This window comes from Lepidochelys kempii, chromosome 16, assembly GCF_965140265.1.
Source record: "Lepidochelys kempii isolate rLepKem1 chromosome 16, rLepKem1.hap2, whole genome shotgun sequence".
NCBI classification, from domain to species: Eukaryota; Metazoa; Chordata; order Testudines; family Cheloniidae; genus Lepidochelys; species Lepidochelys kempii.
In genome coordinates this window covers 20234980-20257210 of record NC_133271.1, presented here as the reverse complement: position 1 = coordinate 20257210, position 22231 = coordinate 20234980, and the positions used below count along the sequence as shown (strand labels likewise).

The 22231-nt window shown below is 43.9% G+C and overlaps 3 protein-coding genes across 11 annotated transcripts in view; 1 reads left to right on the top strand and 2 right to left on the bottom strand.

Annotated features, from left to right (window-relative positions):
* Positions 1–6056, bottom strand: part of ADAMTS13 (ADAM metallopeptidase with thrombospondin type 1 motif 13) — a 33688-nt gene extending 27632 nt beyond the window's left edge. Inside the window, exons 1-2 of the mRNA XM_073314814.1 lie at positions 6044–6056; positions 5479–5634 (exon numbers count right to left, since the gene is read on the bottom strand). Coding sequence (XP_073170915.1) covers positions 5479–5634; positions 6044–6056 — 169 coding nt within the window. The remainder of the gene's footprint in view (positions 1–5478; positions 5635–6043) is intronic.
* REXO4 (REX4 homolog, 3'-5' exonuclease) lies at positions 5562–14069 on the top strand. 3 transcript variants are annotated; one of them, XM_073314031.1, is made up of 9 exons: positions 5562–5652; positions 6170–6392; positions 7246–7598; positions 8865–9020; positions 9279–9472; positions 10009–10097; positions 10766–10840; positions 12377–12451; positions 12878–14069. In XM_073314031.1, the coding sequence occupies exons 2-9, from the start codon at positions 6171–6173 to the stop codon at positions 12962–12964; spliced, it is 1251 nt and encodes a 416-aa protein (XP_073170132.1). In that variant the 5' UTR covers positions 5562–5652; position 6170; the 3' UTR covers positions 12965–14069. The 3 variants fall into 3 exon arrangements, with proteins under 3 accessions (XP_073170132.1, XP_073170131.1, XP_073170133.1); XM_073314030.1 differs by having other exon boundaries at positions 6127–6392; XM_073314032.1 differs by lacking the exon at positions 6170–6392.
* The window catches only part of STKLD1 (serine/threonine kinase like domain containing 1), a 38197-nt gene continuing 24344 nt past the window's right edge, over positions 8379–22231 (bottom strand). For 5 of the 7 annotated variants that reach the window (XM_073314026.1, XM_073314025.1, XM_073314022.1 and 2 more), the window contains 6 exons: positions 19542–19670; positions 18425–18553; positions 17777–17917; positions 16703–16782; positions 15338–15386; positions 8380–10784 (listed from right to left, as the gene is read on the bottom strand). In XM_073314026.1, coding sequence (XP_073170127.1) covers positions 15339–15386; positions 16703–16782; positions 17777–17917; positions 18425–18553; positions 19542–19670 — 527 coding nt within the window. In that variant the 3' untranslated portion in view covers positions 8380–10784; position 15338. Of the gene's footprint in view, positions 10785–14119; positions 14405–15305; positions 15387–16702; positions 16783–17776; positions 17918–18424; positions 18554–19541; positions 19671–22231 lie in introns of those variants that run through there. The other 2 variants (XM_073314024.1, XM_073314023.1) reach the window with 2 other exon arrangements.

Below are 22231 nucleotides of genomic sequence, written 5' to 3'. Positions count from 1 at the left end.
ACGAATGTTGTAAATACAGGACCTACGGTTCACCTGTATTTGCAGACCCACCGTAACTACTGTAACTGAGGATATGAGGATATCTTCAAGGACAGTTTGCTGATGGACATAGTGAAAAACAATTTAAGGGTTGCTGGTGCAACCAAGCAGCCGCAGAGAGACAACAAGCAGTGGCTGCAGAACTTTCACATGCAAAAGGCCACCCACATTCCTGCACATGTGTGCACAGCTCTCCCCAGCCCTCCAGTACAGGGACACCAGAAGGAGAGCTGCATTGACGGTGGAGAAGGGAGCAGCATTCACTGGAAGCTTGCAATGCTGAACTGCAACCAGTGGGAAATCACTTTGGAAGTGGAAAATCCACAGTGGGGGATTCTCAGGCAAGTATGCAGGGCCATTAATTGTACCCTTCTATGCAGCACTAGGACTCCCAGCAATGCGCAGGACATAGTGGATGTATTGAAGCAATGGGGTTCCCAAACTGCGGTGGGGCAATAGACAGCATGCATATCCTTATTTTGGCACCAGCTCACCTTGCCATGGAATACATCAACAGAAACGACTACTTTTCTATGGTTATGCAAGTGTTGGTGGATCACTGGGGATGCGTTACCATCATCAGTGTGGGCTGGTCAGGGAAGGTGCACGACACTCGCATCTTTAAAAACACCGGACTTTTAAAAAAGCTGCAACCAGGGATGTTCTTTCCTGATGGGCAGATTACCATTGGCAACATTGAAATGCTAATAGGGATCCAGCCCACACCCTTGCTCGTGAAGCCATACACCTCCCCCTCAACAGCACCAAGGAAAGATTCAGCTACCAGCTGCAGGTGCAGAAGGACTATTGAATGTGCTTTTGGTAAACTGAAGGAACGCTTGCGGTGTTTACCCACTAGAACGGATCTCAGTGAGAAAAATACCCCAACAGCCTGTTGTGTTCTGCATGGTATCTGTGAGGCAAAGGGGGGAAAGCTGCCGCCAAGGTGGAGAGCGGAGATAGAGCAGCTCTCCGCTGACTTTGAACAGACAGCCATCAGGGCTATTCCAAGAGCCCAGCACAGCGCTATGTGGTGGGAGGGGCTTTGAAAGAGCACTTTAAGGCAGTTACAGTAGTGTTCTAGGCTGCTTTTAGGGACTTGAATCTGTCTTGTGTCATCTACATTACGCATTGGTGGGTCTTTGCCGACTGGTATCTATTCTGTTGAGCCCGGAGCTTTGGGTGCTGCTAAGAACTGTGTACGCTTGCTGCCCATTTATAAATATGGCTGCGTGTTTTCCTGAAGCTATGAATTCAGTGGTGCTTGGTGTACATTTACAAGTACTATGTGCTTTAAGTACTGTTATGCATTCTGCAGTATTTGCTGTGAACTAATAAAGATCATTTGATTCTCCAAAACTAGAACTTTGAGTGAAACAAAAGTCCAGAAAAACTATGTATAAAAAACAAAAAAACCTTGTACAATACTGTACAAAATGTTAACAAAACTTAATGGGGTGAAAATTAAAATTAAAAAGGAGGTAAAAATGTATATCCATTTCAGTAAACAAATGTAGTCCGTTGCGATTACACGTACACCAGTCGTGGTTCTCACAGGTCAGTATAGGTGAAGCTGTGGTTTTCCTTGCTGTCCCCCAGCGTGGTGGGCTAGGGGGTCCGACTGCATCCCATGATGCCACATGGAATATTGGGGGTGTAAGAAGCAGTGACCATGGAGCTCTCCAAGGACTGCAAATAGTGGGAAATCCAGGATTTTTGGACCTGTCGGTCAACCAGGATCTGCAGCATTTGGGTTTGGTGCCTAAAAAGACCCATTATGTCCGGTGCATTTCCTGCTCCTTGACCCACTGGGACTCCAGGGCCTTTTTCCTGTCCTCGCTGTCTTTCTCCAGGCTGTCGGTCACACTGACTCTCCAAGCCCTTTGTTCATGATCCGATGCAGCACTGGCTTGCAGGATTTCGCAAAAACATGTCCTTCTCAGTCCTCCTCCTCATCAGTGCCAGGCATTCTGTGGGTGTGGAGGGGGCATCCTTCAAGGCTACACTGCCAGAAGCTGCTGATAAAAATAGACATATGCACCACTGGATCACAATGGAAAAGGAAAGAAATATGTCAAAACTCCCTTCCCATATTCCCATAAATGCTTTTAATAAGTTATACTTATTGACACTTCAGTTTTGGAGTGCCTCTGCACAGCACTGCTCTCCAGCCCCGTCCATGGCGAGTATGGCCTGCCAGGGATGGGATGGTGGGGGGTGACGTTCTGTTGTATGAAGCTATAAAATTACAGCCCTAGTCCATGGGTTCAAGTATAGGGCAATAGCAGTGAATACTGGCACTAGTTTTCACAAGATGTGGTGATTTTGGCTGGTATCTCACTTTGGAGAGTCACAAAGGCACAGAGAATACAGCTTGCTACAGGCATCCTCATTATCCTAAATATGAAATAGACATTATTAAAAAAAAAAACCTGGGGCCTCACACTGGCTTTTCCCCTCCTTGAGGTTTATGTTCATGTACACTTCCAGAAACTAAATTCAAAAGATTATGTTCCTCCAGTGTTCACAATCAATCAGACCACCTCCCCTCCCATCCATACTCACACAACAGCCTTGAAGCAACTATAGCAATTGCCTACACAGAAAAATAACATTAGGAATTTGTTTATTGCATTTTCAGTGATCTTTAATACAATGTCGGAATTAGAAACAGACAGGAGATTCAGCACTGTGTGAGCAGCCAGCTCTGTGCCAACCACCAGGAAGTGTTCCATGGACCACAGTTTGGGAACCTCTGAGTGAAATAATATAGATTCATACATTCCAAGGCCACAAGAGACCATTGTGATCTAGTCTGAACTCCTGTATAACACAGGCCATAGGACTTCCCGCAAAATAATACCTAGAGCAGATCTTTTAGAAAAACATTCAATCTTGATTTAAAAATTGTCAGTGATGGAGAATCCACCATGACCCTTGGTAAATTGTTCCAATGGTTAATTATTCTTATTATGTTAAAAATTCCTTATTGCCTGTCTGAATTTGTCTAGTTTCAACTTTCAGGTATTAGATTGTGTTCTATCTTTGTCTGCTAGATTGAAGAGCCCATTATTAAATATCTGTTCCCCATGTAGGTACTCATACACTGTGATCAAGTCACCCTTACCATTCTCTTTGTTAAACTAGATTGAGCTCCTGGAGTCTATCACTATAAGGCAGGTTTTCTAATCCTTTAATCATTCTCATGGCTCTTCTTTGAAACCCCTCCAATTTATCAATATCTTTCTTGAACTGTGGACACTGGAACTGGATATGGTAATATCAGCAATGGTTGCACCAGTGCCAAATACAGAGGTAAAATAACCTCTCTATTCCTACTCAAGATTCCATTTTATGGATCCAAGGATCACATTAGCATCTTTGGCCATAATGTTGCACTTAGAGCTCATGTTCAGTGATTATCCACCACAACCCCTAAATCTTTTTCAGAGTCACTGTTTCCAGGACAGAGTTCCCCATCCTGTAAGTATGCCCTATAGTCTTTGTTGGGTTGCCCAAACGCACACACACACTTCTGAGGAAATATCAATTTTCACAGGGTGATTCTGACTACTTGTATGCTTAACAATTGTTTTCACGGGTGCTTGCAAGACCCTGCTTACAAGTCACCAAGTCATGTTGGGGTGGGAGATATTTGTGAAACATCATTACACTAACATATGGTTTTGCAGGCCAATGGTATTTCGATGCTACGTGATAATGTTTTTCCAAAATGGTAGCATGTTGCATTGCCACATAAACACCAGGACTCCCAAGTGTGTCCGACCCAAAACACTCTCTAGAGCAGTAACACTACAAAATGGGTCTGTGCTATCTGCCAATTATATTACAGGGGCACCAGTGCTGTATCCCTAATGCCACACCCCTCTTGGGTTGAACCCCCAGCTAGTCTTCCCTCTTCTGTGCACCCCATATTCACCCTGCTGTGCTCCCTCTCAAGTGCACCCCACACACACACACACCAGATGACCCCTCAAACACCCCCATTAACAGTCCCCAAACCCCAGCACTCCCCAACAGTGATCCCCACATCCCCCAGTGCACCCCCATTAACAGTCCCCAAACCCGGCGCACCACAACGGCGATCCCCCCAACCCCCAGTGCACCCCCATTAACAGTCCCCAAACCCCGGCGCACCCCAATGGTGATCCCCACATCCCCCAGTGCACCCCCATTAACAGTCCCCAAACCCGGCACACCCCAACGGTGATCCCCGCATCCCCCAGTGCACCCCCATTAACAGTCCCCAAACCCGGCACACCCCAACGGTGATCCCCACATCCCCCAGTGCACCCCCATTAACAGTCCCCAAACCCGGCACACCCCAACGGTGATCCCCACATCCCCCAGTGAACCCCCATTAACAGTCCCCAAACCCCGGCGCATCCCCAGTGCACCCCCATTAACAGTCCCCAAACCCGGCGCTCCCCAACGGTGATCCCCACATCCCCCAGTGAACCCCCATTAACAGTCCTCAACCCCAGCGCTCCCCAACAGTGATCCCCGCATCCCCCAGTGCACCCCCATTAACAGTCCCCAAACCCGGCGCTCCCCAACAGTGATCCCCGCATCCCTCAGTGCACCCCCATTAACAGTCCCCAAACCCGGCGCATCCCCAGTGCACCCCCATTAACAGTCCCCAAACCCGGCGCACCCCAACGGCGATCCCCGCATCCCCCAGTGCACCCCCATTAACAGTCCCCAAACCCGGCGCTCCCCAACAGTGATCCCCGCATCCCTCAGTGCACCCCCATTAACAGTCCCCAAACCCCGGCGCATCCCCAGTGCACCCCCATTAACAGTCCCCAAACCCGGCGCACCCCAACGGCGATCCCCGCATCCCCCAGTGCACCCCCATTAACAGTCCCCAAACCCGGCGCTCCCCAACAGTGATCCCCGCATCCCTCAGTGCACCCCCATTAACAGTCCCCAAACCCCGGCGCATCCCCAGTGCACCCCCATTAACAGTCCCCAAACCCCGGCGCATCCCCAGTGCACCCCCATTAACAGTCCCCAAACCCGGCGCACCCCAACGGCGATCCCCGCATCCCCCAGTGCACCCCCATTAATAGTCCCCAAACCCGGCGCACCCCAACAGTGATCCCCGCATCCCTCAGTGCACCCCCATTAACAGTCCCCAAACCCGGCGCTCCCCAACAGTGATCCCCGCATCCCTCAGTGCACCCCCATTAACAGTCCCCAAACCCGGCGCACCCCAACGGTGATGCCCCCAACCCCCAGTGCACCCCCATTAACAGTCCCCAAACCCCGGCGCATCCCCAGTGCACCCCCATTAACAGTCCCCAAGCCCGGCGCACCCCAACGGCGATCCCCGCATCCCCCAGTGCACCCCCATTAACAGTCCCCAAACCCGGCGCACCCCAACGGTGATGCCCCCAACCCCCACACCGCCAGTACCATTCCCCAGTGCGCTCTGCAGCCCCGTGTCCCCGTCCCGCGGGGGGCCCGAGGCGGCGCGGTGCGTGTTTCCCGCCGGCGGCCGTTCGCAGCGGTTTCCGGGCGGCGCTGGGAGCCGAGGGGCGCTGACCGCGCACGTGTGCCGGGCTCCCGGCGCTGCAGCGCAAGCGGGCGGTGAGTGGGTCGCGCCCACCCCTGCGCTGGCAGGCGGCTCTGCGCGGGCGGGGGATGGGCGCTCCTTGGGGTGGGGGGTGACAGGGGTCTGTGGATGGGGTTGGCCTGGTTCTCAGGGCCTGGCAAGCCCTGGCTATGGGGTGGGGGAGAGGGAGAAGTTTAATAGAAGGCTTATCTGTATGGAAACCACAGGGAAGTGATCCCACATCAACCATACTGGAAATCCAGAGGGTGGTTATCCAGGTTTTGCTGTCTAGGGGGATGCAAAGCAAACTGTCACTTGCTGTGTAGTTCTGTAAACGCTTCCCTGCAGGCTGAGTGCGAAGCCCATGCTATGTCTCTTCTGTGGATAACCAGAGAGTGTCTGCATCCAGGCTTAGCTCACCAATACCTTTTGTAAGCATTAGCCGGTGTGGCAAATAAATGAATGGATATATATTCCTATAACGTAGGATTTATGCATCTTGTTGACAGAAATGGATGTTGCTTTCAAAGTGTGATTGTTTTCTGATGACAGAATGGCTAAAATAAAGACCAAAGAGTCAAAAGCTTCAATAAGCCTCCCCACCGCTAACCCTGAGAATCTAAAACAACAGCACAGGAAGAACAAGAAAAAAATATTATGGAAAAACAAAGTCAAGCAGGTGGGAAAGAAAAAACAAAAGGACACCAAAGTTCTGGGGGTGCTACCCCCAAAAGTTCCTCAGGAGTTCTCCTCTAACTGGAAGACTCTGCAAGAGGTCAGTGACATCCAAGAGTTTAGTACCAGGCCCCAGTGGGGTAACCCATAAACAGTTAAGTTCTAGTGAAAATCTGCAAGGGGGATTAAGTGTTTGAGATCCCCACAGGTGTTAGTTCAGTGTATCCTCTTTCTTTTGAAGTGCAGACTTAGGTACTGTACATAAAGACATGACATGTCCAGGGGGTGTTTTGGCTAAGGTCACAGCATGTTTTATGCAAATAAAGTTTGCTGTGAACTCTTGAAACAAGAAATGCTTTGCGGGTTCAGTAGTCAAATTAGGGAATTATCCAGAAGTGGAAATAAGTATCCCTTGGTCCATAGGAAACTAGTAAATTTCACAACCTCTTTCCTTCTGGCCTGATTTGAGAATTATAATAGTATGGTTCTCGGTATTAAACTATTGTAGGTACGATTGAGGAAAAGGAGTGTGTAAGGAGACTTAAAGATTCACTGTGAAATTGACTGAAAACTGCAGTTTTCATTGTACAAGAAAAACTTGTTCAGTTCTTAATAGATAGGTGTCCTCATCGCTAAAATTGTTGGCATTTATTGGCCCATTTCTCACTAATCTCAGCAGAGAGATCAATGACTTAATGGACCATGGAGAATGAACTATTCTTTCACCCCTTGAAATGGTGGGGCTCAGTATGGGGGAATCTTGCATTGCTGTTGCCTACATGTGTACCTGTATTGTAGGTATATGTAGAACTTGCAACTCCAGGGTTGGAAATGCACAGAAATTGAGTACTAAATTCACAAGCAAGAAAGTAAATGTGTTGGTGGGTTGGGTTGGGAAACTTCAAAGTTTAATGCTACAGTAAATTGTGTGGGGTTTCTTTGGGTCACATTAGCTGCTGAAACAAAAGGCTGCCAGTTTGGATAAGTCCCTTCCTGTATCCCAAACATATTCCAAGAAGCACACAACCAAAAAGGGAAATGTCAAAGGAATTCCAGCCCTAAATGGAGGTGGGAATATGGGAAAATTCAAATCTGTGAACAAGATGGACAGTGATCCTGCCAAAGTTTGTGTTCCTTTGGCTACCCCAAAATCGGAGAGAACTGCACCTGACAAGAATTTGAGTGATGGCAAGGGAAACAGAAAGAAACACAAGAAAAGAAAAAATGGCAATATTGAGAAGGAACAAGGTGACATAAAACATAAGAGGAGGAAAGCTGAAGAGCACACAGAGCAGCCACGAGCAGAGTGAGTATTTCAGGCCTAATGTTTACATATGTAGGTGGCTGTAACTATTCTAATTGCAGTTGATTAACATTAGACAGTGATGCAACGCTGTGCTTTTTGTCAAAGGAGGACTCCTTTGTTCCTTATACCACCTCCCCTTAAAATTTCACCTCTTCCCTACTGTACAGGCTGTAAGTTACTGCTGCTATCTTCATGGACTCTACATGGTTCCCCTTAGAATAGAGCTTCTCAAACTGTGGGGCGCACACACACCATATTGGGGTCCACAACTGCAGCCCGGGCCAGCCCCCATGGGGAACAGGGAGGGAACGCCACCCAGCTCTGCTCCTGCCCTGCGCTCAACTGTGGCCTCAGCCCTGTTGCCCCTGTCTGCATTCCCACCCCTCCCGGAGCCAGAGCCCCAGCTCTGGGGCAGGGGCACGGACATAGGGTGGGGGCATGAGGTAGAAAGTTTGGGGGCCACTGCCTGGAAGGGTGTTAGGACCATTGCTTAATGGCCAGAGGAGGCAGTTATTTGGCAATGCAAGATATTTTGCGCTTTCCCTTAATAGCACTTCCTACTTTAGCCACCCAGGGAATAAGAGACATGGGTTGAAAATGAAACCTGCATCTCATCTATTACAGTATATGATGTTTCTCTTCCCTTCCCACCAGAACGGACAGATTTCTGTACCATAACCCTGTTTTGGAGGTGCCTTTTCATACAAACATCCCAAGCTATTATAAATTAAAAGGTTTAGGGAAAAGAAATCCACAAAAATCTCGGCCCTGGACACGAATGAAAAAAGAAAACCTGCAATCTTGAAAGAGCTCCACTGAAATGCTGAAGGAGAGCAAAAGACGGGTGGAAGAGCACCTGGTGACTAACAGATTTAGACCTGGGAACTAAGGAATCTCTGGTACCTGAAGGGGCAGAATGGACAGGGGAATAGATTGGGTGTGTGGCTGGACAGAAGTTCAGACAGAGATACTTCTAAGCTTATAACGTGTATCCTGAAGAACACAGTATAAGATTACAGTAAAAATAATTCCACACTCTCCAGGCTAGCCATATGGGACAGACTAACCCAAGTCCTCTGATATTTGAGTAAAACTACATGGTCTACAGCATCTGACTGTTGCACTAGTTGGCACTGATTTAGACTAATTAGTTGAGTCCTTGCTTTTATAAACATCAGGCTTAGCCAAACTTTCAAAGATAAAACGGCCTTTTAGACAGTACATTTTTTAACAGTGTTACAGTGTAATTTTGTCTTTGCCTGGCAGGGTTGACATCTGGTTTGATGGTGTAGATCCAGAGGATATTGAAGCAGCAATAGGACCTGAAGCAGCAAAAGTTGCTAGAAGAAATATGGGAATTGAAGAAGGCAAATCAGAGCTGTCTGTGGAACAGGTGCTGGTTAAAGAAAAGGCTTTTGCGGGGTAGGTTTTATTTCTAACGTAAAATTTCTATATACTGTATATATATATAGAAGTGTCAAATATTTTCTCTTTCTTACCATTGTGGCTTCCAAACATAATAGAGCGTAAACTGATGTCTTCCTGAGTCTGTAAACAGACTGAAACTACTCTGAGATGTTAAGTGCCCCATTTGTTTTAACTGGTGGCTAACTTGTACATCTAGAAGTTAAAAGTATATGATCACAGCAAAGGCTTTCTAACTCTGGTATCCTCTTCTAGGCTGACAAAAGCTGTAGCCATGGACTGTGAGATGGTGGGAGTGGGGCCCCAGGGTGAAGACAGCATACTGGCTCGTGTATCCATTGTGAACCAGTTTGGAAAGTGTATTTATGACAAATATGTCAAGCCTACAGAAAAAGTGACCGATTACAGGACAGCTGTTAGCGGCATACGGCCCAAGGACATAAAGAAAGGTAAGAGATCTTTCCTAGCACATTCCTTAAGAGAGAGAGATCCAGTTGAGCACCACAGAAACATCCCTGACTGAGTTAGTGCTAAGCTATTTTGGGGCCTGTTTAGTTCTATTAATAAAAATAAAACAATCGCAATCTCAGCACACCCTAAAATATCTAAATGAAAGGTAACTCTACAATAGATCATGAATAAAATACATTCTGTGGAGACACTTTCTTGCAGAGTGATCATTATTGCCCCAGTAGAGTGTAACTTCTGTAACCATTGCCTACAAAAATGCAAGGGTGGTCTTAGGCCAATAAGTAGAAGTCTGTTTCTCAGTTGATTGCTACTTCTGTTCATGTGTGTGCCTGTTCTGCCATCTTCAAGTCTGTAGTTATGAGCAAGCTGGGGGTTACTGTGTACAAGAATTCTGCATTCTCCAGTACCCTGGGTCCCAAGGAAGTGACTACCACATAAAATACTTCACTTCCTAATGCTGTCTCACAACTTGTGCTTTGTTTTGTCTCTTACTGAAAATGTGTTGAATTTTTAGGAGCAGAGTTTAAAAGTGTTCAGAAGGAGGTGGCTGACATCTTGAGAGGAAGGATTTTAGTTGGGCATGCTGTCCACAATGACTTAAAGGTATGTAGTTAGATATTTACTGCTTTGAAGCCATTGTCTTCAGTGACTGACTTGTCACCCCAGAATGTTAGCTGAAGCATTAGGTTAAAACACCTCCGCTCTCTGGAACCATAGGTTCAGATTGTAGCTGGGTCCATTCGGTCTTTGTAATTCCAGAGTAGGTTAAAGTACAGCATTATTCAACTATACAATGACTGAGTCTTTCAGATGAAACCTTAGGATTGTCTGTTTTTATCTGCTCTTTAGGGACATTAAAGCTCTCATGGCACATTTTATGTAGTTTTAACATTGCCTTCTAATCTAGGAATCAGCACGTTGATCAAGTTGTTTGCATATTCAGGGAAGGCCAAAGCACAGTCTATGAAGTTCTACGGTGAGGCCCGTGGCCTCATTAATACAGAGACACACGGCCACTTGCATCAGATTGGAGTATTCTGTGCTGGGGCATACAAGCTCCACAGGCAGCACCTCCCGAAGATGGCTCCCATCTGAGCCACGTTATGCAAATTGGTTGGGGCTCTCATTCTTGGATACTGAGGATGTCCAAACACCGGCAATCTTACTTGTTCATGTTGTGAACTGTCCTTTGAATCGATGGGAGTGGTGCACTCAGCTGTATACAGTATCCTGCTACTGCATTCTTTACAGTGGAAATATTTTTCTTTCAGATCCTGTTTCTTGATCATCCTAAAAAGAAAATTCGGGACACACAAAGATACAAACCTTTCAGAAAGGAAGTCAAAGTAAGAAACTTGCAGAAAATAGTATCTTGATTCACTAACATTTAGTGCTAGTGCAAGGCAACAAGATCTACAGCAGGGGACCCCTAAGGGGGTCGCGAGGTTATTACATGGGGGTCACAAGCTGTCAGCCTCCACCCCAAACCCTGCTTTGCCTCCAGTATTTATAATGGTGTTAAATATATTAAAATTTTTAATTTATAAGGGAGGTTTCACACTCAGGAGCTTGCTATGTGAAAGAGGTCACCTGTACAAAAGTTTGAGAACTACTAATCTAGAGGAATGATTCCCCACTGCACATTCAATCTCCAGTCCTTGTTCTGCCACTGACTCTTTGTACGAGCTTAGGCAAGCCCTTTCCCCTCTCTGCTTGAATTGTCTTTATGTAAAATGAGGGTATCTGACGCACTGCCATTTATGAAGAGTAGCTAGTTTAATGTATTTTGACATAGACTTGGAAGGATAGATTTTTTTCAGTAAATAGCGGTAAACTTCGATTTCACTGTACAGACAAACTGAAGAAATATTTCCATCAATAATTGAAATGTACAGATAAGCAAAGGAAGAAAAATGCTGTTTAAGAACTTGAGTTTGATTTAAGGATATTTACTTTGTATATTTTGACATGTGATGTTGACAATTTGTGTTTTAATGGTTATAAAGCTTTAACTTTTTTGAATCTCAACATCTACGGTTATTAAATAATTGTCTGATCTGCCATAATTTCCTGCAACTGTGAACATTTAAATTTATACAAATTTTTAAAAAGCTTAAAATAAACATTGATTTTTATTGTTAAATTTTTTTTTAATTGAATTCTGCTAAGCCTATTATACAGTGTTTGGAATATCTAAAGTACTAAGGAACTTACTGCCAATCAAGATTACCATGCACAGCAAATTCAGTGGCTTTCCCATTTCCTGAAACCCAAAACAGGGAAGTGGGTCTTTCTATCATCTTTCTGGGCAGTCAAATAGGACAATATTGATCTATATATAGAAAATGGTGGGTTCTTCTATTTTGTGATATTGTTAATAGGAGCAGCTTCATAAGTAATATAAAAGTCACGTTTTTGCCTGGAAATATCTGTCAAGCAAGATCCAAAGGTTTACCTTTGAAGTGACAGGTCATATTTTAAATTTCAAAACAAGACACCTAATTTTTTCCTTTCTCCCTATCGCTAAAAGCTTTAAAAAGCCATGGTTGATGAGGCTATAGTCAGATGAGCTGCTGTAAGTGATATCACTGTGTATGTCATTCTTACAATGCTGAAGGGATTTACAAAAGTGGAGGTTTGAATAGATCCTTCAGTGATCTGATAAACGGCATCTGTCTCACCAATTCATTTGTAGAAACTTAGACACACTGTGGTTTAATGGGTATTCTTAAACTAAAACCTTCCATCCTAACTTTTTTTTTTTTTTTAAAATTACTGCAGGATTTAGCTTGAGTAATTGTGTCCTTCATGCAACGGAGTAGATGATATTCAATTTAGCTGTTGGCAGAACAAACATGTGATTCTCTTGTTTTTGCCTCTAGAGTGGACGTCCATCTCTGAAACTGCTTTGTGAGAAACTGCTGAATGTGAAAGTGCAGACATCGGAGCACTGTTCAGTATGTAAACCCGTGGGGGAAATGTATTTATGGGTGGATCAACAGTGCCTTGGGCTTTAGGCTCTGGAACCCTAGTAGAAGTATACCCTCATTGTCATCTCTGTACCCAAGAGATTTGGTAATCTTTACTCAGCATATCAATGTCCAATACCAGTCTGAGGAAAGCTTGTACCGTCCTTACCTGCTTCATACCAATAGCGTTAATCACCTATTTTCATGAACACTAACCCTATGGAAATTGCCCATCACCTACATTAAGTGTTCTCTTACATGATTTCAGTATCAAGAGAAACAGCAAGTGAAATTAAAAAGGTTTACTTTTATTTGGGGAGTAAAATGGGTGAGAGGATGTGACTACCATTAACAATGATCCTACAGCAACTTCTGCTTTTTCTTTAACCTGCTGCTTGTTTCATTGTTTTCCAGATTCAGGATGCGCAGGCAGCTATGAGACTATACACACTAGTGAAAAAGCAGTGGGAAGCAGCTATCAAAGCCAAACCTAAACTGTAGAAAAATAAATTCTAAAACGTCAACGATTCAATCCTGTCATTTTCTGCTGTGCAGCATTTACTGTGCAGATTCCAATGGTGACTAGATTCCTATGAAGTTGTATGATGGCTTTCTCCTCTTGCCAAGTGTATTATCCTTGAATCAGTCAGAGAAAAATCAATCAAAAACTGACCGTGGGTACTTTAAAAGAAGTTGCTTCGTATCCTTGCTCATGGCTATTTTTGGAAGGGGATGCTGCATAAATAGTCCCCTGCTCTAGAGGGCAAGAGTTTTAACAACCTCTACATCCATTTCTAGCATGGGCAAAGGTTACTAGTGTGGTAAATATTCTGTATGCTGCTCCCTTTCTCTGCCAGTACAGTGTATGTTATTATCTCTTCTCACTTGGTCTTGTGTTGACACACCTTCTGTCTCTCTGGATCCTGCTGCTTAGAGGCAGCATGTTTTGCTGCTTTCCATCCCTCCTCCTGTAGATAGTGTTGCACCCACATTTTTCAGCCAGCTGAGCTCTGTAAACACTTCATGTGCTATGAAAGAAGTTGATGCCCCAGCTGAAAGACTGTGTGCCCTCAGCTTTGTCAAGAGAAGATAAATTAGAGCCTCACTTCCTAGCTCCATGTATTTAGGTTTATAACAAGAAGGAGATGATACTGGGCTCTAAATACCTTTGACGTCACATCTGTTAATATTAGGATATTTAACAGCAAAAGACTAGTAGTGTCCCAAAAACTGGAAAGTGACCAGCTAGAAATATTGAACCAAAGTGTGCGAAGCCTGTTGCCCCGCTCCTGCATTTATTCCGATTACAGGGGAATGATCCCGTTTGACACAGGAGCAGCTGTGGCACGCCAGATTGCCCAGAGCAGCGTAAGATTTTATGAACAAACTGGTAGTACCTAAGAGTACGTGTTGAAAAGGAGACTATTGCAAGTGAAAGATAGACTAGAACACCTAAGCTAATCTGATAGTGGACCTATATACATGTTGGAACTGCAAGGGGAAGAAAGCAGTCAAAGTGCAGTAAACTTTACTGAGAGTCTTGTAAAAAGTTTCATTCACCCAGACATGTGAAACACATGCATAATAAACTCCTATTTCTTTACAAGGAATCATATGTCTGTTCATGAACTGCTGAGGTAGAGCTAATCCTGAGAAGAAGCTGTTATGCTCCGAATGAATAATCCATGGACCAAAAGCTCATTAAATACATAAAGCTCACTTAACTCCAAGACTGTAGTCCTTAGTATGATTTTTATTCATCTTTTAGGAGAGTATGTTAGAGATTAAATGTAGTTTAAAAATCCACAAAGAAAGGCAAGTTCCCAAAATAACACTGCTGTCAGACTCTCCATAGTCAGTAGTCAAAGCGGTTTGTTGTAAAGAATACAATGGAATATGTTCAAGCAGATGATATCTGTATAATACAGGCAGTATCTCCTTCTGGGGAGAAAAATCTTTTTAAAATACTTCTGAAGGAATCAGGCATTTCTACCTGAATCAGAAGACTTCAAGTCTTGTATATATAGAACAGCTTTTGTTATAGACTCATAGGACCGGAAGGGACCTCGAGAGGTCATCTAGTCCAGCCCCCTGCACTCATGGCAGTACTAAGTATTCTCTAGACCAGTGCTACTCAAGCTCTCTTATGTGGGGGACCGGCAATTTTTTCCCCCAATGTGCGCGCAGACCGGCAGCCAACGGCTCGCGGACCCCACCACTTTGAGTAGCACTGATCTAAACCATTCCTGACAGGTGTTTGTCTAACCTGCTCTTAAAAATCTCCAATGATGGAGATTCCATGACCTCCCTAGACAGTTTATTCCAGTGCTTAACCACCCTGACAGGAAGTTTATGACAGGTCCAGGCTCATACTCTCATTTGGCTGAGCCATTCTTGGTTGAGGACAAAGGCAGCTGATGGACATCTTTGTAGCCTCCTGATCGTGGAGGGGTCGGGGGGCTGGTTCAACTTCCAGCAAAGCTCCCAAAGTTAGTAACTCTCATAGATCTAAATGAGTGTTAGTAAGGATAGGAACTCTTTAGACTATTTCCCTAGTATGGTCCTTCAGGCAGAAATTAGAACGTGTTGTTCCTGAAGTATGGGTCACTTCCCAGGGGCAGATACCAGCTGATAGCTGGTATCGCTGCAAATGCCTTATTAACTGGGCCATACGTGCTGCCCGAGTGTAGTCTGGTATTTTGTTCCCTGCATCCCACTGCTTCTTTTTAAACAAAACAGAGCTGGGATAATACAAATAAAATGCTTACTTTAACTAAAAGGTGCTTTGAATTTGCCAAATAGTAAAGCGCTAATTTCATACACAGTGTATGTTAACACATACCCACAAAATGGGACTCAAAGCTTCACTTTTACCTTACTTCTGCAGTTTCAAAAGTGCTGAATCCACAAGGGTAATTATCTCCTGGGGAGAAATGTGAAAACTGTTAAATACAAGTTTATCCTGGTTTTTACTTTACAGTGTAAAGATACAATTAATAACTATGGTACAAAAATCTATTCTGTATTTAATGTCCTTTTATAGGAGTTCAGGCGGTATATCTCATTTGCATTTTTGGGTCTACAATAACTTACTTTTAGCAAATGTGTGGCCGAATTCAGAAACTTTACTCTCACCCTTAATTCCTTTGTACTACAGTGGTGAGCAAAGATTGCAGAATTGGCTCGTAAGACTATAAAATTTACATAAACTGTCTAAAACTAAAGAAAAGCTAAAAGGTAATCAGGAATCTGCTCTAAATATTTAGCAATAATTGTCATGTTACACAATGTATATAAGTACATGGAGCAATATCTAGCATGTAAAAAGCCTTGATAAGAGGAAGAGAAAAAGGGAGAGGGAAGGATCTCTCTTAGGGTTTGTAATAAAATCATTATTGTTTTTTCAGTGGTATTTCACATATGGAATGTTTTGTTTTGTTTTGAAATGGAAAGGGTAATGATAGCAAGAGAAACATTGTGGAAAGTAATTACTTTGTACTATGGCCTATGAGGCAAACATTCTGGAGGAAGAGAAATGTGAGCAAATTAAATTCATGACTAACAGAAGAGTAAGGGTGGAGGCTCTGACTGTCTGTTTTGGTTGGGTTTTTTTTTTAAATAACTGCTGCATGCTTGATGGCAAAGTACTCTAGGTTAATAACTTGGTGGTTTAAGAGTGTAGGTCACTCTAGTGTTGGAAAAACAAAGGTGGGAATTATTTTGCTGTTTAATGAATTTAATATAATTCTCTGAGAGGGCAAGCCCACACAATTAAGTGGCTTGGGTTTTTAGGGTTATTTAATAGATCAATAAATTCCTCTCTGCTTTGTAATATAGCTGTCTTGTTCCTATATACTTTAACCTGTATTTCTGGTATAAAAATGTAATAAAAAATATATGCAGGCTAATGCTGGATGAAGTGGGAATAATGTCAAACTTATATTTAATCGATTTAAGAGGATTTTCAGCATGAAGTTTGATAAACTATGCTCCCCCTGCTTATTTTTTTAGTACACTTAGAAATATTCTGAGTCCCCATGCCTCCGAAATACCCTGCACACTGAGTCCACACGAAGCCCCGACCCCAACAAGTTCCTGCACTGTATCTTCCTCTGGGTAAGATGGATGCCACAAACTACTCCAGATGGTTGATGTTTGTGCAAGCCATAGCCAAGAAATAAAACCATTTGTACAAATAGACGGAGCATGCTCTTTGTTACCACAGTGACCGCCACCTACCATACTGGATGTAAACTTGACTCTCATTTCAGTCAGCAGCTCCTTCATGTTCTGGGAGATCATCTCTAGCACTATGCCATCTGATGAAAAGGAACAGGGGAATCTATCTTAGTTACTGTAATAACGCTTGGAATAGTATTTCACCTTCCATAGCTCTCACCTGACAATGGCCAAAGGAGCTAGGGGAGGGAAAGGCCCTTATGTTAGGAAACAAGACTGACCTAAAGAAGTTTGAAACAAACATTGAGTTTATTGTAACCTCAGGTGCATGATTAAAGTATTACTGCCACGAGGAAGAGTGGGATACGGTTAGATGGAAATTAAAGTAAATCAAGTAAGGGACAATTGAAAAATTCCTTCAGCATCTATAAGTTGCTAATGAGCATTCATGTTAATACAATTGATATGCAAGCACAGAAACTGAGAGGCCTGGAGCTCTGCCTCTGTGTATTAATTACTCGCACTGCAGTAGAGTGTACAGGCTGTGACAAAGATTGGGGCCCCATTGCACTGGGTACTGTTTAAACACATCATGAGAACGTCTCTGCCCTGAGGAACTTACTGTACACACACAAAGCAATACTAGTAGGCAAGAGCAGTTTCAATGGAAGGGTCAGATGTTAACTCTTGTGGGAGAAAAATGAGCCCAGTGCATTATTTCTGAGGCAGGCCACACCTGAAATTTTGTTTCCTTCCTCTCTCCTGTCTTTCATAAGACAAACAAGGCTCTATGCTGATCTAGATGTTCTTATTCAAACTGCAATGTATTGCCTTTCCTGCTTTACTATTTACACTTCCATGGTGAACGATCTGGGGAGAAGCAACCGCAGACGTGCAGTTACTAGTTTCATAACAGCTCCTAACCTGAATCTGAAAACATATTTCAGGTTTCATACCACAGAAGCTGAGCGATACCTTATTGTACAGTATTGTAGTCTTGCTGGGGACTGCAAGCAGTAATTTCCAGTTACTGTGCTCATTGACAGTGTAGAATTATTCTTGGTTGCTGTTATGATTTTATGCATTGTCTGAACAAAAAGGACTGTGCAAAGACACGAAAGAACAAGACCTTACCATACTGAACCATCTCATTAATCAGCATACAGATGTTCTCCACCACTTCTGGATCATCACAGTGAAAGTGATAGGAGTCTTTGATCAGGCTTATTCCGCTGCCCTTTGTATCTGTTACTATAAGTCTGAAAGCAGATAACTCTGAAAGAGAAGGACACAAGTTCTACTAGGCCGCGGCAGATTTCCTGCCTTGGAAGACTATTCTGAAGCACCTTCAGATAATGTGTAGGACTGTGTAAGCAGCTGACACTTTCCTGCAGGACAAAACTTCTCTTTATGTCCCACATACCCTTTGTTCATTTTTCATTAACCGTCCTTGAGCTGTATCAGTTTTACACACTAGAACAACCTCAACACAAGGAAGTATTTTAAACACAGAGAGCTTACAACAGGGTCCCACTCCCTCTGCTGATCCACCAGTTCCCTCTGACATTCATGCTTCTGTTCTTGGGCAGGAGGGGTTAATCCAGTTTTCTTGTGTGAATGTTTTTCTCTGACAGGTTGTATGTTTTTCTCCGACAAAAGGAGAGAACTGATACAGGAGGGCAGATGCCCCTCCCAACCCCACTGGGAACCTTTGGTCTTTACAGTGTTGTTTGCCTCTGATGCCCACTTGCCATTGTTAAAAACACCTTTCTGGACTGTTACCAGATATCCTTAGGAGGCTTGCCAATGCCAAGCACGTATTCTTCACCAGCACTGGTCTTTCTGGGTTCATCCTGAGAGCATCCAACAGAAGCAGAGTTGTTGGTTCATACTGGTTTTCAGTTAAGCAGCCTGCAAAAATAACCAGTGAAATATCCATCAGTGCTTTCAGCTTCTGCCTCAAGCTTCTACAAGGATTCCTTTACCATGCACCAAAACTAAAACGTAAGCCCTGTTAGGCCTATTTTACTATAATACAGACTAATAGAATATCTGAGCATTGTGAGTTGGTCCAGGGGCTCAGAGACAGTTATGAGCCATCTGCTAGGTGAAGCTCCAGGTTCAATTCCTGGTTACAGCCTTTTACACCCCAGATCAGCAGAGGGTAGGAATGCTGCAAAAACAACATCCTTTACTAGTAGGGGTTGGAGAGGAAAGAATGCAGTGGCTAGAAAGATGGTGGCCATAATAAGGGGATTGAATGGTAGAGGTGAAAAAGGAGAAAGGGTAGCATGAAAATGCTGCAAGGATGTTTTCATCTATAAGGTGATTCCGAAGGAGCACTAGTATCGGACTCATACTGCAAAGATGTTCCTTTTAATGTACAGGAATAGTGATACATAGATAATGCTTCTATTTTTAACTTGTGTTCTTCCCAGGGCACTGACAACATTCATGTTAAACACCTTTCCTTGTAATACTCTCCACAGCACTAATACTGTGCTGGGTGGTTTTACGTTGGAAAGAGAGTAACAAACCTGAGATTCTTTAGTTGTGAGAGAAGACAACTAAGAGGTGACAATCTATTCTACAGAGGTTCTTAAACCGTGCTCATCACTGTAGTATCTGATAGCAGTATTTACTTAACCTAGCTAAGAGTTATTACAAAATTAAACTTCGTCTGAGGTTGTCAGAAAGAGATGAACTAGGGGGTGCTGGTTCAGTTAGGAGGGTAACTATGTTGCCAGCTAAAGTACAGCAGGTTGTATTGCACCAAGGTAACTTATAGAGGATTCACTTCTTCAACATTCATTTTAATTACTACTTAAATAACTGCTGTGCGTGATTTGGTCAGACTAACCCCTGCTGTGCATAAGGCATAGCAAGTACGAAAACTCACCCTGAAGTGTCAGAACCCAGAGGGCAGAGCAAGCCGACTCAACCACCTCTCCATTCTCACGGTGTTCTTGGAGGACTCCAGTGATAATCTGGACAGCATTTTTTAGTGATGCTTGTCCCATGTTACTTTCTGAATTAGGAAGAAAAGCCAAATGCCAATATAGCAAGCAGAGTTTGTTAACTCAAACATTAACGCAGTGAGCAGATTAAACTGCAGGCAAACATCATCTTACTGCACAAAGGTATCACAGAAGTTATGTTTTCTGTATAAAAACACACTATTGATTACTTATTTGATCATGCTCTAGATTACTTCCATCAGCTCTTCTTTATGTTAGTAAAATAATCTTGTGTAAAAGTAGAATGAATTATATTGAAATTATAATTCATTAAAGAAATGCTACTTGAAGGGTTTGTTGAAATATAGTTGTCAGGAAGAGAAACATTAAGGAGTGTGAGACAATGGGTCCTCAAACTAATTAACTTAGAGCTCCTACTGAGCTAGGAGATTGGTAAACGTTAGTATGCAAATAAGATATGTATGTATATTAGTCAGTTTCTGCTTTCTTTTGTCTCTTATGTTAAATTGGCTTTGGCTTAGCTGTATAAATAAGTTATCTTGAACCTCAGAAAGGGGCTCACATCTGGGTGCATTAGCAAAGCTCTTTGCTGATAAACAGAGTGGTCTGACAAATTATGTGAGTCCTGAATCTGACTTTGACAATTTTGAGGTTCCACCGAGTTGGCAACCGTCTTCTCTGGGGCTGTGTGACTCCTGACTGTTCTTAGGACGGCCGTGGCAAGCTGGCACCTGGGCATTTGGCCCGAGCGGTCCTCCACCAGAACGGAAGGGTGCATGACCACAGTGAAGTCTACGCCATCGAACCTGTTGGTTCCCACTCTGTTCTGGTAGGGATCCCGGGATCTGACATCAGGAATCTGGTCAGGTTATTATTTCTGTGTTTTGTCCGGACTGAGGACTGTCTTGTCTCTGTGTCTATCCGTCCTCCCTGTGGTGTGTTTGAGTCTGGGCGCCGTCTCCGTCCGGGGATCGGCTGACCAAAGGGTTCCTGTCCCCACGGTCTGAGTGAGTGAAATCTGCACAATCGCAGCCGCACCGCACCATGGGTAAAACCCTTGGTGTGAAAGCAAGGGCGATTGAGGCAGTAGCCTGTGGGCTCCTTTTGTGTGTTGCACCGGGCATGGCTCTGACGAACCCGACTTTCCTTCTTGTGTGATTGGCATGTAAAGTCCTCCTGTATGCGTAACCAGACGTCTAAGTTGGGACTGTTCCCTAAAGGAATGCCGGCTCAGTTTATGTATTTTAGGAAGAGTCCGGACTCCTGTAAATTTCTGGAAAAATGGTCTAGGCTAAGGGGGTTAGGTAGAGTGGCTACTACCACGACTACACTTCTGTCCCCAGAAGCCTTTACAGCTATTCTGAGGGAAAATGGGCCCTTTCCCCACAGAAATGGTCTATAAGGGACTGCTGTAGGCAGCAGGCAGAGAGAGAATCTGATCAAAATTATTTGACTATTGGGTAATGTAATCAAAATCACTAAAGGATGTAAGGGGTTTTTATTGGAACTTAACTTGGCTGCTCCTGGTTGTGTCTAGTTGTACAAGATGGAAGTGTAATTGGGGTACAGTTGTGTAAAAGAGTAATCACAGTGCAAGGGATGTTAGGCAAAAGAGAATTTTCTGTGTGTATATAGTGCTAAAATCTGAAGCTGTGTCTCAGCTATTACCTGAGAATAAACTTAAAGCTTGGTACAGAAGAGAAACTATTGCAAACATGGTCTGTTGCACAAGAGGGGAAACTGAGGTACACCACCTCATGAATTTCATAAATGACCAGTGAGTGGGGTAATTCACTAGCCTGACTATAGAACAAAATAAGTACAGCCTGGAGGTAATTCTTCTGTTTTTCCTGCAATTAGCAAGGAAATTTGTACAAGAAAGTGGTATTATTATTAAGCAATAATCTGCCCCACCAGGGGGGTGGAAATTGTTTCTTTTGTTTTTAGACTCTACAAGCAAGCTGGCGCCAGCGGAAGAATAACTCAGAATACCATGGATCTATGTTTTGTGTTGTTTGTCTGTGGTGTTGGTCTTGTTGCTAGCATTGTTGTGTTTTAATGAACAGAAAACCTCATGACATAGGTGGGGGATGGCTTCAAAAGGCTGACCTTTGGCGGGGGGAGAAAGATGTGTATGGGAATGCAAAGGACTAATTCAGGAGAATCCCAAAATTCAGTGGCCACTGTTAGGATCTCAGGACAAAGACCGAGTAGACGTCTTAAAAGACAAACTCGGCCAACCTAAAACTAAATTGGCAAAAGGAGAGGTTGATTGTTTCATGCAGTGGTGGGACGAGGCAAATGATAGGTGGACAGAATCAAAACTTGCCTCTCTCAAAGATTCTGGCTTCTATCCCACCAGATGCAACTCATTTTACTGTTGTTGATTTGTGCTCTGCTTTCTTTTCTGTCCCGGTTCACCCTGACTTCCAGTTCCTGTTTGCCCTTTCTTACAAGGGGCAACAGTACACATGGACCACACTGCCCCAGGGGTATACTGAAAGCCCGTCATATTTTTCCCAAGCATTAGCTCGAGACCTTGCTGACCTTGTTTTCCCGTCCAGGTCCACACTAGTCCAATATGTAGATGATCTACTCCTCTGTTCCCCTT